General features: G+C 36.3%; 1 protein-coding gene across 1 annotated transcript in view; it reads left to right on the top strand.

The window, feature by feature from the left end:
• Window positions 1-13,608, top strand: part of LOC107601924 (protein furry homolog-like) — a 94,914-nt gene that overhangs the window by 43,340 nt on the left and 37,966 nt on the right. The window contains exons 2-7 of the mRNA XM_016294284.1: window positions 2,113-2,327; window positions 7,448-7,501; window positions 9,803-9,942; window positions 10,133-10,229; window positions 10,391-10,470; window positions 10,518-10,545. Coding sequence (XP_016149770.1) covers window positions 2,113-2,327; window positions 7,448-7,501; window positions 9,803-9,942; window positions 10,133-10,229; window positions 10,391-10,470; window positions 10,518-10,545 — 614 coding nt within the window. The remainder of the gene's footprint in view (window positions 1-2,112; window positions 2,328-7,447; window positions 7,502-9,802; window positions 9,943-10,132; window positions 10,230-10,390; window positions 10,471-10,517; window positions 10,546-13,608) is intronic.

Genomic DNA, 13,608 nt, shown 5'->3' with positions numbered 1-13,608 from the left:
TCATTGTGAGCAGAAGCTCAGACAGAACAAACCAGCAGGAGGCAGTACCATCGTCTTTATCCTTTTATTCTAAACACAGATTAAGAACATACACAGGCAAGGCTATATCGCCAAGTGCCTCCCCTACACATCTCTCTCCATGACGGTGACAGCCACACTTTTTATAACAAGGCAGTAATTGAACCAAACCCACCCGAACTAACTTGAACATAAACACAAATAACACTGCTAATGCAAAAACTCAACCATCTTGCTTAATTAACACATAAATCAACTCTAAACAAATACCCGTAATGCACCTGGCTGCTAGCGCTCACTGCCATTACAATACCAAACCATGCACGCAGCAGCCGCTTGCTTTAGTTAAAAATAACAGTGTTCTGTGAAAGTTGATGCTTTAATAACGAATACTTATCGGGAGCGTGTATGCTGGGATTTCATAAATGTAATGGTTTTCTCCTCGCTTCTTTTGCTCATCCTTTCTGCATCACTGAGTGGAAAAGTACAAACAATGTTAGAATGCCCGTCAGCAGGCCCCTCAGCCAATCAGACATGGTCCTGGGGACCCTGTACCGGCCAATGAAAGCTGGCAGTGTGACATCATAGGGATTGGGAGGTGTTGCTAAACAGGAAACAAAGTGAGTGTTTGTACATAGACAAACAAACACGCAAACAGCTTTGGGGACATACTCTTGCGTGTGTCCCTCTCACTCGTCCTCTTGAGTGTGTGAATGTTTTTGTTTTATTATTGTGGGAGATGTAGGAGTTACTAGGTGTGACCCTGCTTTCTCCTCTGAAAAACTCATTAATTTCACAGGTATTTTTTTATTCATCCTCCTATTATTGTTTGAACTTCTCTCGCCTCATCGTGGTTTCTCCAGCAACCTGTGGGAGACAAGGGCAGGGATTTCCTGAGCTGAGTTGACATCTGACACACACACACACACACACACAGTTTTTCCAGTCTTTCTGGATTCATGTCTAGATTGAAAAATGTGAGTTGTACCTTAATCCACACATGCAGTCTTTATCTGTGCTCAAGAAAAACATGGTGTCAGTGCACTTGTAAGTTCATTTGAATGCTTTAGAATGTCAGACTACTTAGGACTGAACATTAAATCAAATTAATTTTTTTTTATTTATTTTTAATTTAGTAAAATGTTCGTGTTGTAAAAGTATTAAGTGTATATATTTTATTTTATATTTAATTTTATTTATCTTTTTTTTTCAATTGAATTATATTTAAAATTCAATGAAATCCACTGCTTAAACGAAATTAATTTTTTTTTTTTTTTAAGTTTAATAAATGCACAATGTTATCAAAGCTGATGAGTAAGTGTGTTAAATAAACATGTTCTCAGTATTGATCAGAATAATACTGATGAAAAATGTTTGCATTTCTGTATGTGTTAGGTTTAGGGGTAGGGGATAGAATATAAAATATTTTAGTAAAAAATCATTACGGCTATGGACTGTTCTCATAAAACACAAAAACCCAACATGAGTGTTTGTGTTGGTTTTTGGCCTTTTTAAAATACTGAAGCCGTCAGTCAAATTAAGGAAATGTGTTCGCAAATTAAATAGCCTTTTTTTGACTGCATGTTGACTTTTAATGTTGACTTTTGATGTTATACAACTATAAGTAAGCCATTCATAGATGAGTCTAAAGTCTGAAGTCTAAAACTATTTTTTAATAGTGCCGCAGAGTCACAACTTAATTTTTTGAGTGGTCCAACATAGCAACGTCCAGCGGTAATTGTAATAAGATGTTTAAGGGGCGGCATATATTATACTAGGGATGTGGTTTAGGGTGAAAAATCAGTTCTGGGTTGCTATAGTTACAAATTAATTTAAATTTCAAAGTTTGTGTGCTTTTTCTTTTGAGATAGCTCTTCAAAATGTAATCATCAGCAACTTGATCTGATCATATTGTGATGCACATGACTTTCAATCTTTAATGAACCTATAACTCCTTAGTCTTTTAATGCCAGTAGATTTACATTTTGTCTTCAGATTTTTTACTGCTAATTTCTGCTTGAGCGCTTCATAACCTTTTTATTGTGCATTCAAAATGCTTTGTAATGCTACATAACTGTCTCTCTTTCTTGACAGCCTCGGTCCCTGTAAGCAACAGCAGTGTGAGTAGGCGAGGAACATCCCCCTCAGCCCTGGCCAGCTGGGAGAAGCGTAGCATCCACCCCGCCACCATGTCCAGCATCACCATCGACCCCGAGCTCAAGCCTGGAGAGTTTGTCATCAAGAGCCTCTTCGCAGAGTTTGCTGTACTCGCCGAGAAGAAGATCGAGGTGGTCATGGCTGAACCACTGGTGAGTATGGCCCAAAAATGTATGCAGAAAACTGAACATTTAGTGAAAAATATTTATTTCTAGCAATTATAAAAATACAGTAATAAAACAAAATTGTGGTGGGTCCAATGAAAATGTTATCAGGGCAAGTAAAAAAAACATTTATAGAGAAACAAAAACCTTTACATTTGAGCTCTGGTAATATAAATAGATTGCATTGCATTTAAAATAATATATTTTTTAATTATTTTATTCCGGAAGGATGCATTCAATTGATTTTTTAAAAAAGTGACAGTAAAGACATTTAAAATTAGGGATGGCTCGATACCACTTTTTCAGAACCGATACCGATCCGATACCAAAAATTCGGAGTATCTGCCGATACCGATATCGATCCGATACAGCGCAGTTTTTTTAAATGAGTGTAGAATTTCTATACCTCAAGGTGTAGGTCGATCATCACTCTTTTGTATGTTACACACAATCTACTAAATATAGACAGCTTCATTATAAAGAAAAAATAACAAACAAAAAAATATATAATCAAAATCTATGACAAAAATGCTATTATAAACTAGGTTAATGGATAATTCAGTAGCAAAAGTTACTTAGAAAAATCATGAGTGCACAATAATTTTATAAAATCCTAAATTTTTGTGAAAAAAAATACATTATTTAGTGGGTAACAAATAAAAGTGAATAAGTGTAGGGCTAAATCTGGTAGGCCTACACATTGCTCTTTGTATTGTTGTAAAATACATTCATGAAAAACAAGTAATATATTTATATATAAATATATACTATAGTAGTCAACATTTGAAGTGGATCAAAACTTTTCATCAAAGTTGTCCTAAAACCAAAACAATACCCGTTCTTGTCTTAGGACAACTCTGATTAACTTTTTTTAATCCACTTCAAATGTTGACTACTGTATAAATTAAAAGACATTTCTTTTAAATTTATAGCAGAGTAATGAGGCAGCAACAAATGATAGATAAGATGAACAAGAAAGGCTATTAATAATCTTTCATTGCGCAAAAGTATTATGATACTAAAGGCTACAAATACAGAGCGGCTCAAAGCGCTTATGCGCATCCCGTGAGCTGAATGACGCGTTTGAAGCGGCACGGAGTCGCAGCGCGTAGCATAGAAAAGTTCAAAGCACAAAGTGAAGAGATATTGATACATAGTGTATTAAATATGTGCGTTAGTTTATTGAGCCTTTTCTTTTAACAGTTTTAAATTTCAGTTACTGTACTCGTGACGAACAATTCATAGTGCTGTCTACTCCAGTCTTGTGATCCAACCAGGTATCCGGTAGAAATTTACACGATTTTAATAACAGTACGAAACTCCAGCAAGATAAATTCCTTTTATGCAAAACCATTTATCTTTATTTACAAATCAAGTATACCATTAGGAACATTTAATCATCTAGGAGAGAGTTTCATCGTCTTGACTGTCATAACCGAACGTGACACAGTTTGAATGCTGAATGGAGGATATCAGACAGCCGCTGCGGAGAGAAGAGTTTACGTGAACTTGACTTAAATATTCATTTGTACCTCACATTAAATCTTCAGAACACTTGAAATATAGTGCACGAAAACTTTATGGTGCTTTATAATGTTTTTGTGGCTTTCTTGGGGCTTAATAATAACACAGAATAGTATATGCACTATATCGGATTTGGATCGGTCTCGTCTGACCGATACCCCGATCCAGCAGAAAATGCCAGTATCGGAGCGATACCGATCCTGAATATCGGATCGGCGCACCCCCATTTAAAATGTAAAAGGATTTCTGTATCAATTAAAAGCTGTTCTTTAGACCTTTCTATTCATCAAAGAGTCCCAAAAATATATCTTTGTTTACACAGAAGCACAACTGTTTTCAACATTAATAATAATAAATGTTTCTTGAGCAGATTTATGAAGGATCATGTGACACTGAAGACTAGAGTAATGATGCTGAAAATTCAGCTTTGCCATCGATAAATTACATTTTAAAATCTATTAAAATAAAAAGTTGTTTTAAATTGTGATATTTCACAATGTTACAGATTTTAAATAAATGCAAACTTGGTGGACACAAGAGAGTTTGTTTATTAAAAAATATTAACAACCCCAAACATTTGAGCGGTAATGTAGGGTGATGATATGACAGTAAAATGGCACTTTATGTCCAAAAGTTTGCCGACTCCTGGTGAAGATGAGTTTTGAGTTATCTGTAACTTCAGGGATTGAGGTGAAAATAGTTTTGGGCGATATGATCATTTTTCAAATCGTCATATCGCCAGTCCGTGAGATCGCCGATGGACGATATTATCGTGCATGGGTGGGTGGGGGCAAAAGAGAGACTCCCTGTACTTGTCATAGGCTATTTCATAACTATTTGGTGTTTTAAACCGCGCGCATGCGAGCGCGCGCGAGAGAGAGAGAGGGAGCCTATGGAAGCACCACGAATCTAAATAATATACTTTCAAACATACTGATAAACTAACATGTTAAATACAAAAATATTTAAAACAGCTAGTTAGTATATATTCGGATACAACAGTCATACATCGCTATTAGGACTGCGCGTCCTGTGACAATTTTGCCGCATCAGAGCACAGAAGTTATCAGTCTAAAAGGTCTGCAAAATCAGTCAACGGTGAAAATCAAAAGTAAATTTATTTTAAAGACCAACAGTTTAACACTAAATATTGGACATAAACGAACAAGTTAAATATAAAATATTTAAAACAGGTAAGTTCATATATTTGGGGTAAATTTAAATTAAACGGATACATCAGTCATACAGCGCTCCGGACTGCACGCCCCATGATGAGCCCAGCACACCACCACAGACACAAGAATGAGATGCGTTCTAACATAACTGTGGCATTAAACTCGGTTAATGAGGGCTCGGTTTAAAATATTGCACATATATCAGAGCTCTAGACTCGACTCATTCTTCCCACTGGTCGCTCTTTTGCGACTAACTTTCTCAGTTGATCGCACAAGCACATAATTTGGTCGCAATTATTATTTTTTTTTTGCTACAACATTTTACAACTTTTATCATAGTTTATAGTTATATGGTAACGAAAGTGTTCAACATTCAACCCGTTCTTTTTCATCAGTGTTATTTGTGATTTAAATTTTGTGAACAGGAATTCCTCTTTTCATGCACTCTCACTTTCAAATTCGCGATCTTGGTGTCACGTTTTACAAGAAAAGATAATTGTCTGTTTTGCTTATATCTATACACCTTTCACTTTTTAAGACTAAAACAAAAGATGGATTTATTGTTATTCCTAATTAAAAAGCACAACAATAATAAAACAGTAGGCAACAATGACAGACTAGCATACCTAACCTTTATTAACAAAAACGAATAAGACAAGGCATGGCGAAGAAGCGGTCTTTTACTTTAGTTTGTAAACCAAATCCTCCATTGCGCACCTTCGCGCTGCGCTGAAAGCACCTCTCTTCACGTGATCAGTGAAATCTGACTCCTGCTACAATGTGCCGCGGCTCCGCAGCACGCGCTGTATGAAGCAGATGCATTGGAGCAGCTTAGACCATGCGGTCGCAGTCTAGAGCCCTGTATATAGGCCGTTCAGATTACTTGTTAAAGTGCAACGAAATACCTTATATCAGCAGACGATATGTGTCTGTGTTTGTGGTTGGAGACTCCTTCACCAGCTACAGGCTCCTCATTTGTGCGCGCGTGTGTGTGTAATACAGTGCTGAATGAAAAAGCGGGGCAATTTGATAATAATAGCCGAATTATAATGGGCCGCCTAATAATAATAATTATTATTATTAATAGGAGATACATTAATAGGAGAATGAGCCTAATATCGTCTTGACTATCGACAAAGACTGCTATCGTCGATATCTCTGACTATCGTCGATACACGATACTATCATCTATCGGCACAACCCTAGGTGAAAGGTCAGTAGTTGTGCTTCGAGACCATGTTGGTTTATTTCGTGAAAAAGAGAGGCAGTTGTGTGCGTTTTCAAAGGTTGTTGCTGAACAGAACACACACACACACATACACTTCCCCATGTATTCCATGAAACAGAAGCAGGGGCTTGGATTCTTGGAATGCTGTTCTGTTGGATTCTTCTCAGAGCCCCTCGTGCTGAAATACACACACATTCTCTCTCTCCAGACTTGTCCTTAAATGCTTCCTCTCTGTGTTCCCTCCTCTCTCTCCTTGTGTGTTTACTCAGTGGTAGATTGAGCTCTCTCTCAGTTTACTCAGCAAGAGTTTAAACTGGTAACGACTGTATCAAGAGGCTGCAGAGAGGAGCTGCTTTAGAAAACACTGACGTTCAGCTCTCTGACTTTGAACTTCTCCCTCATAGTAAAGTGTTTGTTCAAATGTAAACCAGATAACAGCCATTAACCAGGAGTGCTTGAGTCATTTTACAGTCTGCGTTAACTACAAAATTATTGAAAATGGACTGAAGAGAGATTCAATTTCTCAGGGCCTGAAATTTATGTCTAAAAACTGGGGTAATTCCTCACTTAAATGACTCACGTTGGGGTATTAATTCACATTAGTGAAACAAAGTCATTCTCAATTTTATCACTATTTCACTTAACCTGCTTTTTATTCAGATGAAAATTAATTATAACGGAGTATATATTTAATAGTGTTCAATAGCGTACAAATATACTGGATACATGAACATTTGTGATGTATATTTATAAATGAAAGAATGCGTTAAAAATCACTCTCAAACTTGTATGATCTATAATGAAATGATATAATATTATCTTTGTTTGGTGTCAGTAAGATTTTTTTTTTAATAAATTAATTTTGTTTAGTAAGAATGAATTAAATTGATTAAAAGTGACAGTAGAGACATTTATAATGTTACAGAAGATTTCCATTTTTAATAAATGCTGCTTTTTTAAACTCAGTATTCATCAATGAATCCTGGGAAAAGAACAAGAGTTTCAACAAAACTATTGACTTTAAGTTCATCTTTAAATCTGAAACTTTAAAAATAAATACGAAAATAAGTATCGTAACTTCAATATCAGTACATCCCTACTTTTTCCTGTTAAACAATTTTTTAAGAACCATCTATCATTTATTAATTTACACTGTACTGCTTGTATCTTTATTCTTTCAGGAGAAGCTCCTTTCCCGCTCACTGCAAAGAGGAGAAGATGCACAATTTGATCAGGTTTGTATATGTGTGTCTCATTTCATTATTTAATAATTATAAATGTGTGTAGCATATCTCTTTCCTATTCTCTTTGCTTTTCTGTCCTCTCTTTCTCTCACTCTCCATCACTCATTTCTGATTAGCGCAGAACTTTTAACAGCAGAGCTGCAGCAAAATGCTTTGTTTAGCAAAATGCAAAGCAAGTGACACATCATCCTGCAATGGATCCAGTCAGTGCCATTAGGCCTGTGTGTGAGAAAGAATGAGCCAGTGAGAATGTGCTCTGTATGCAGAAAATCACAGCAATATGTGTCTGTGTCTCTATACTGTAGAGTGAACAGAGTTTTGGTGTGTGCGCGCGCGCGCGCGCACTGGACGTTGCCAAGAGCAGAATCGCTGTCTCATCCACAGCAGTAGATCAGCACAGGCTGCTGGGAGTGTGTGTGTGAGAGAGAGAATATATCAGTTCAGGGTGTTGGAGTGTGTCTGCCAAGTGCCATGAGGGCCGGGAAGAGCAGTTACATAACTCTCCTTAACCACATACATCATCCTGTCCCACACACACTGATGCAGGCCGCATATACAGCAGGGTCTGAATCAAATTCAAATTTGAACCTGGATATAAACAGTTTTGAAATAAACAGAACTTTTGTTGTTGTTGTTGTTCCAACGTTCTGGGACTTTGAAGCATTTTTAAACAAAGAAACATTATTATGTAATTTGAATAAGATGCATTTCAGATTCAAGATTCTAGATCACTAATGAAATGAGTGAATTTGTGAGCATGCGACTCTTTGTACAGAGAGTCAGATGTTCTTTCTTCCATTGGAGCCCAAGATGCTTTTTGGGATCATCTCAGATCATGCTGGAGAGCATGTTGATCTGGTTTGACGATTCGCTTGTGATGTTCCTCATAAGTTGTTTCACATCTGCTAAACTGTTGTTTTAGTATTTCTGAACTATTATAGTATTTATACTATAATATTCAGTAATTTTATGTAAGCTTATAATTGCAGTCCAACTTATTTTCAGTTAGTTGCCAAGACAACATTTAGATTAAGTTTAAGTTTTTCATATAATCTTTAGATTTGATTTTAGCTTTATTTCAATTAATGGAAACAATTTTTAATAGTTTTAGTTAACACTTCTGCTAAATTACTACATGTAAATGTTTGTCACAAATGTGAGGAGTTCATGCAGCTTGAGTGCAAAAAAAAAAAAACCTTTTGTAAGACAAACTAAATATTATGATATGTTGAACAGTTTCGCTCAAATTGTTATGATAATGTGATATGTAATGAAAAATGTTTTAAATTTAAAACATTTAAAATAGAAGTATTTTCATTAATTATCTCAGACTTTTGGATCCCATTGTACCTCAGAACATGACTTTTTTTTAACAAGCACACGTTTTCATTCTGCACATTAGTCTTTTTTTCACAGCGCTAGCACGCACACACTGATTTGGCTATTGGATTTGCCTGTGCCGATTCTCAGGAACTGCATGTTCAGTCAGTGATGTGTTGTGACTGCAGAGAGATCTGCTCTTCTGAATCACACCATAGTGAACTATACCATCCCTCACTCACTCATCAGCATATACACACTTCTACTGTACTGCCATATCTCAGTGTGTGTGTGTGTGTGTGTGTGTGTGTGAGAGATGCTTGGTGCTGGGTTACTGCAGGGGAAGGTTGAGTAACCACTGGACGTATCATCCTACACCCATCCTGCCCTCACAATAGGACAGATCAATACCTGACTGCGCTCAAATATGCTGCCATCTCTCTTGCTTCCCTTCCCTTTTCTTTCCATTTTCATCCATTTGTGTATTCTCTGTTCTTTCTCTTCAATCAACTTGACAGTGTTTTTTATTCATTAGGTTTTACAGACACAATAAAAATGGCTTTCCCAATTAGAGTCTGTGCTGCAAATAAACAATATTTCAGAGGTAGAGAAAGTTTGTAATTTTTAATAGAAGGTTTTTTTTTCTCCTTGAAATAACTTGCACTGATGAATCATGTACAATAACCTCACTGCCATCTATTATTTATTATTGCAGTTTATTTGTTTTATTTATTATTTATTATCATTCTTTATCTGAGTGAAAAAGATTCAGATCTAAATAGCATTTCAATTAAATATGACAAGATAAAACAAAGGTAACATATGCATGAATGATTCATTCGTTACAAGATCAATAACATGCATTTAATAGATTAATTAACTTAATATTTAGAAAATATTTGATTTCATGCTGTGTTTAACCTACATGAAGAGTGTGTCATTGAGCTGTATTACTGTGTTTGTGTGTTACAGTTAATAAGCTCTATGAGCTCCATAGCAGAACACTGTTTGCCTTCGCTGTTGCGGACGCTGTTTGACTGGTACAGAAGACAGAGCGGGACAGAAGACGAGTCGTACGAGTACAGACCTCGCTCCAGCACCAAGTCCAAAGGGTGGGCAGACACGCAAATATACATCTTACACAAATACACATCATCATATGTTTCGCTTTTTCTTTTCTTCAGCAAGAGCTTCAACAGATGCTATATATGATGTGCTTCTTTCCTGTGACTTTTTATTTGGAGTTGATAAAATGTGCTTTTATTTTAACTTGTGAATCCTGCTCTTTTGATCTTTCTTTAGAGATGAACAGCACCGGGATAAAGACTACCTACTGGAGCGAAGAGACTTAGCCATAGACTTCATTTTTTGTCTAGTTTCAGTGGAAGTTTTGAAACAGGTGAGGTTTGTGTTTCATTGCTTAGGTGTGGTGTCTCTGAAGTCAGCGATAGGTGTGTTGTGTCATTAACATGCATAGACTTGCTAAGAGTGTATGAGGCATCCTGAATTAAAACAGTGACCCTCACATCATAGTTGATGTTGATGAAATGTTTTCCGTAGATTCCCCTTCATCCCGTGCCAGACGCCTTAGTACAAGAAGTCCTTAACCTGGCATTCAAGCACTTTAAACACAAAGAGGGGTGAGTCTGTATACGCAAACACACACTTTTCTATGCAAATTCTACAGATGCACCCTGGACAAATACAAACCTGATGTGAGACACAAGTGTGTGATTTCTGAAACTGATGATAATTAAATTGCATTGTGTACATTACATAATTTTGTATGTATACACATTATTCAGAGGTTTGGGATAGGTCACCAAGGCTGCATTTATTGAATCAAAAATACAATAAAACTAATATTTTGAAATAATATTACAAATTGTGAAATAACTGTTCATTTTTAATATTTTGAATTCTAATGTATTCATGTGATGATAAAGCTGAATTTTCAGCAGCCATTACTCTAGTCTTTAGTGTCACATGATCCTTCTCATATGAATTGGGTGGTTTAATGAGACATGCTAAATTTATATAATGAACCGATTTAATTCAGACTTTTATTTGCAAATAAATAATAATCAATGCACATACATACAGCTTTTCAAATAAACATGAATGAAGAGTCAGAAATGACCCATATATTTAAAAAAAATTAATTTCATTTGTTTTGTTGAATGAAAGTTGTATGGGTTCATAAAAACATGGGGGTGAGTAATTAAAGGGTTAGTTCACCCAAAAATGAAAATTAGCCCATAAATTACTCACCCTCAAGTCATCCTAGGTGTATATGGCGTTCTTCTTTCAGACAAATCCAGTCGGAGTTATATTCAAAATTGTCTTTGATCTTTCAAGCTGTTTAATGCCACTCAGCAGGTGTTGCATGCATCCGTCCAAAAGCAGTTAAATAAAATGCACCCATCCATAAAAAAAAAGTCTCGCATGGCTCCGGGGGGGTGAACAAAGGCCTTCTGTAGCGAATCGATGCGTTTTCATATGTTTAATGTAGCTTGCGCTCACTGTTGTACACAGAAGCAGTTCCGGGGGAATGACGTATGAGGTCAGTGCTGCGCATGCGCCAGTGAGTTTCGTGAAAATCGATTCACTACAGAAGGCCTTTGTTCACCCCCCCGGAGCCATGCGAGACTTTTTTTTTATGGATGGGTGCATTTTATTTAACTGCTTTTGGACGGATGCATATGAAAACGCATCGATTCGCTACAGAAGGCCTTTGTTCACCCCCCCGGAGCCGTGCGAGACACTTTTTTTTTATGGATGGGTGCATTTTATTTAACTGCTTTTGGACGGATGCATGCAACACCCGCTGACTGCCATGAAACAGCTTGAAAGATCAAAGACCATTTTTAATATAACTCCGACTGGATTCGTCTGAAAGAAGAAAGTCATATACACCTAGGATGACTTGAGGGTGAGTAATTTATGGGCTAATTTTCATTTTTGGGTGAACTAACCCTTTAATGGCAATTAAAATTTTGGGTGAACTAATCCTTTCATTTTGGACACTAAAGATGTTTTAGTGTTACTAGGTATATCTCATGAATAGAGTATATATAATTAAATGTATATAAATATATATAATAGAAGAAATATAATTTATTTTTTTAAATCTAGTAACTTGGTTAAATCGACTGTTATCTAGCATAAAAGGGGCTTGACCTTCTGAACAATTAAAATCCCACAACAGCAACATAAGTTTTACCAAATCTCTTGAATAGATCGTTAAACATTTAACTTTGTCCCAAAGACATGTCTCAGTTATGGATTGTGAATTGCATGCAAAAAACAGAATGACTCGTAAAAAATTTAGTTTGATTGTTTTGAATTAAGCAAACTTAAGCACCTCTTTTAAATGATCATTTGTTGAAAAAAAAGATAAATATGTACTTTAAATATTGTTTTCAACATTTAAGGCCCTATTTTGTTCTGTTTTTGTGGAATGTGCCACGTCATCACTGTCAATACATATTGAGTCTCGTCTACTCTATTGTCGTTCAGACAGTACTACTTTTGTTTTATTCGCGAGCTCTCTGTAGTCATGCCTCATAAAATCTCTTGAGTAACAGTCTCAATGTGTTGGCCCTACCTTTGCCAACAGGACTGAAGTGGAATGAATACAGAGTGTTTACTTTAGCTTTGTGACATCCTGTGAAAAAAGAAAATACTAGAACTGACAGTTTCAGAGATTGCACCATAGAAAATGCAGCTTAAAAGTAGCAAAAGTAGCTATAAATCCTACATTTTAATCATGTTGTTTGGGCACTGCAAAAACAGAAGAGTTGATACATACAGATTCTGAAGCCTGGAGGCAGGTTTGGTGATTTCATATGAAAATTCATTCTGTAAGTGGGTTGGTTCACAAACATAATTTCGGAGAAAGGTGTGGTGTTACAAACAACGTCTGTAAAATGCCTCTTGCTTATACTGTTCAGTTAATTATACCTGTCATCCACTCTTTCTCAATCATATCTCCAAACAGTGTGTGTTTGTGCTTGTCCACGTTCTTTTTCATTGACACTGGTTCAGCTACCAGGATGTGATCATTTTTTGGGGTTTTCTCCAATCTATGCAATATCATGAGAATCTTGAGGATTGATACGTGATGCTTTGATTTGGTGATGGTGATTTTATGAATGAGTAATCAAACTCTATGTAACTCCCTGCAGTACCAATTAAATCCTTTACTCGCTATCCGTTAATCTAGATCAGGACTGGATCAGAATTGGATTGTAGTGTGAATCTTACTCCAAATCCACTTTAGGCCGCTTCTTACACTTCTCAAAAAGTCATGTGAACGATTCAGGATCAGAAGGGAAGTTTTCTCAGTGATCTGGTGTAATGTCTCTAGCCAACTGAGCCCAGGTTTATGGGATTTGTAGGTTGAGTGGTGGATTATTCCTCTCCTGATTGATCCATGGACTCCCTTTGCAGTTCTGCTTGTCTGTCTGCTCCCCTGTCTGGTCTAACCCTGCTGTAGTTTGTCTTCCCAGATCAACAGACCTTAATCAGAGTGGACATTATTTTTTTATTTGAAGCCTTATTTTCATTTCCGTTAAGTTTTTTTTATAGCGTCTGCTCTGACTAAAGTCAGCACACAATCACTCTTGCTTGTAATCATCCATTTTAATCCATTCCTGCCATTTGTCTTCTCACCCATCAGAAACTCTTCATCTTCATCAGCACATCAACTGTATTTAAGTTCAATTAAAAATAATCTTCCTAGAAGCTTTTGTCTAATGGGCCATTTTCATTTCTTA

The sequence above is a fragment of the Sinocyclocheilus grahami genome, unplaced genomic scaffold (genome assembly GCF_001515645.1).
Source record: "Sinocyclocheilus grahami isolate Dianchi unplaced genomic scaffold, SAMN03320097.WGS_v1.1 scaffold315.1, whole genome shotgun sequence".
Classification (NCBI taxonomy): Eukaryota; Metazoa; Chordata; class Actinopteri; order Cypriniformes; family Cyprinidae; genus Sinocyclocheilus; species Sinocyclocheilus grahami.
The sequence above is the reverse complement of the archived record's forward strand: the minus strand, read 5'-3'. Positions and strand labels throughout refer to the sequence as shown.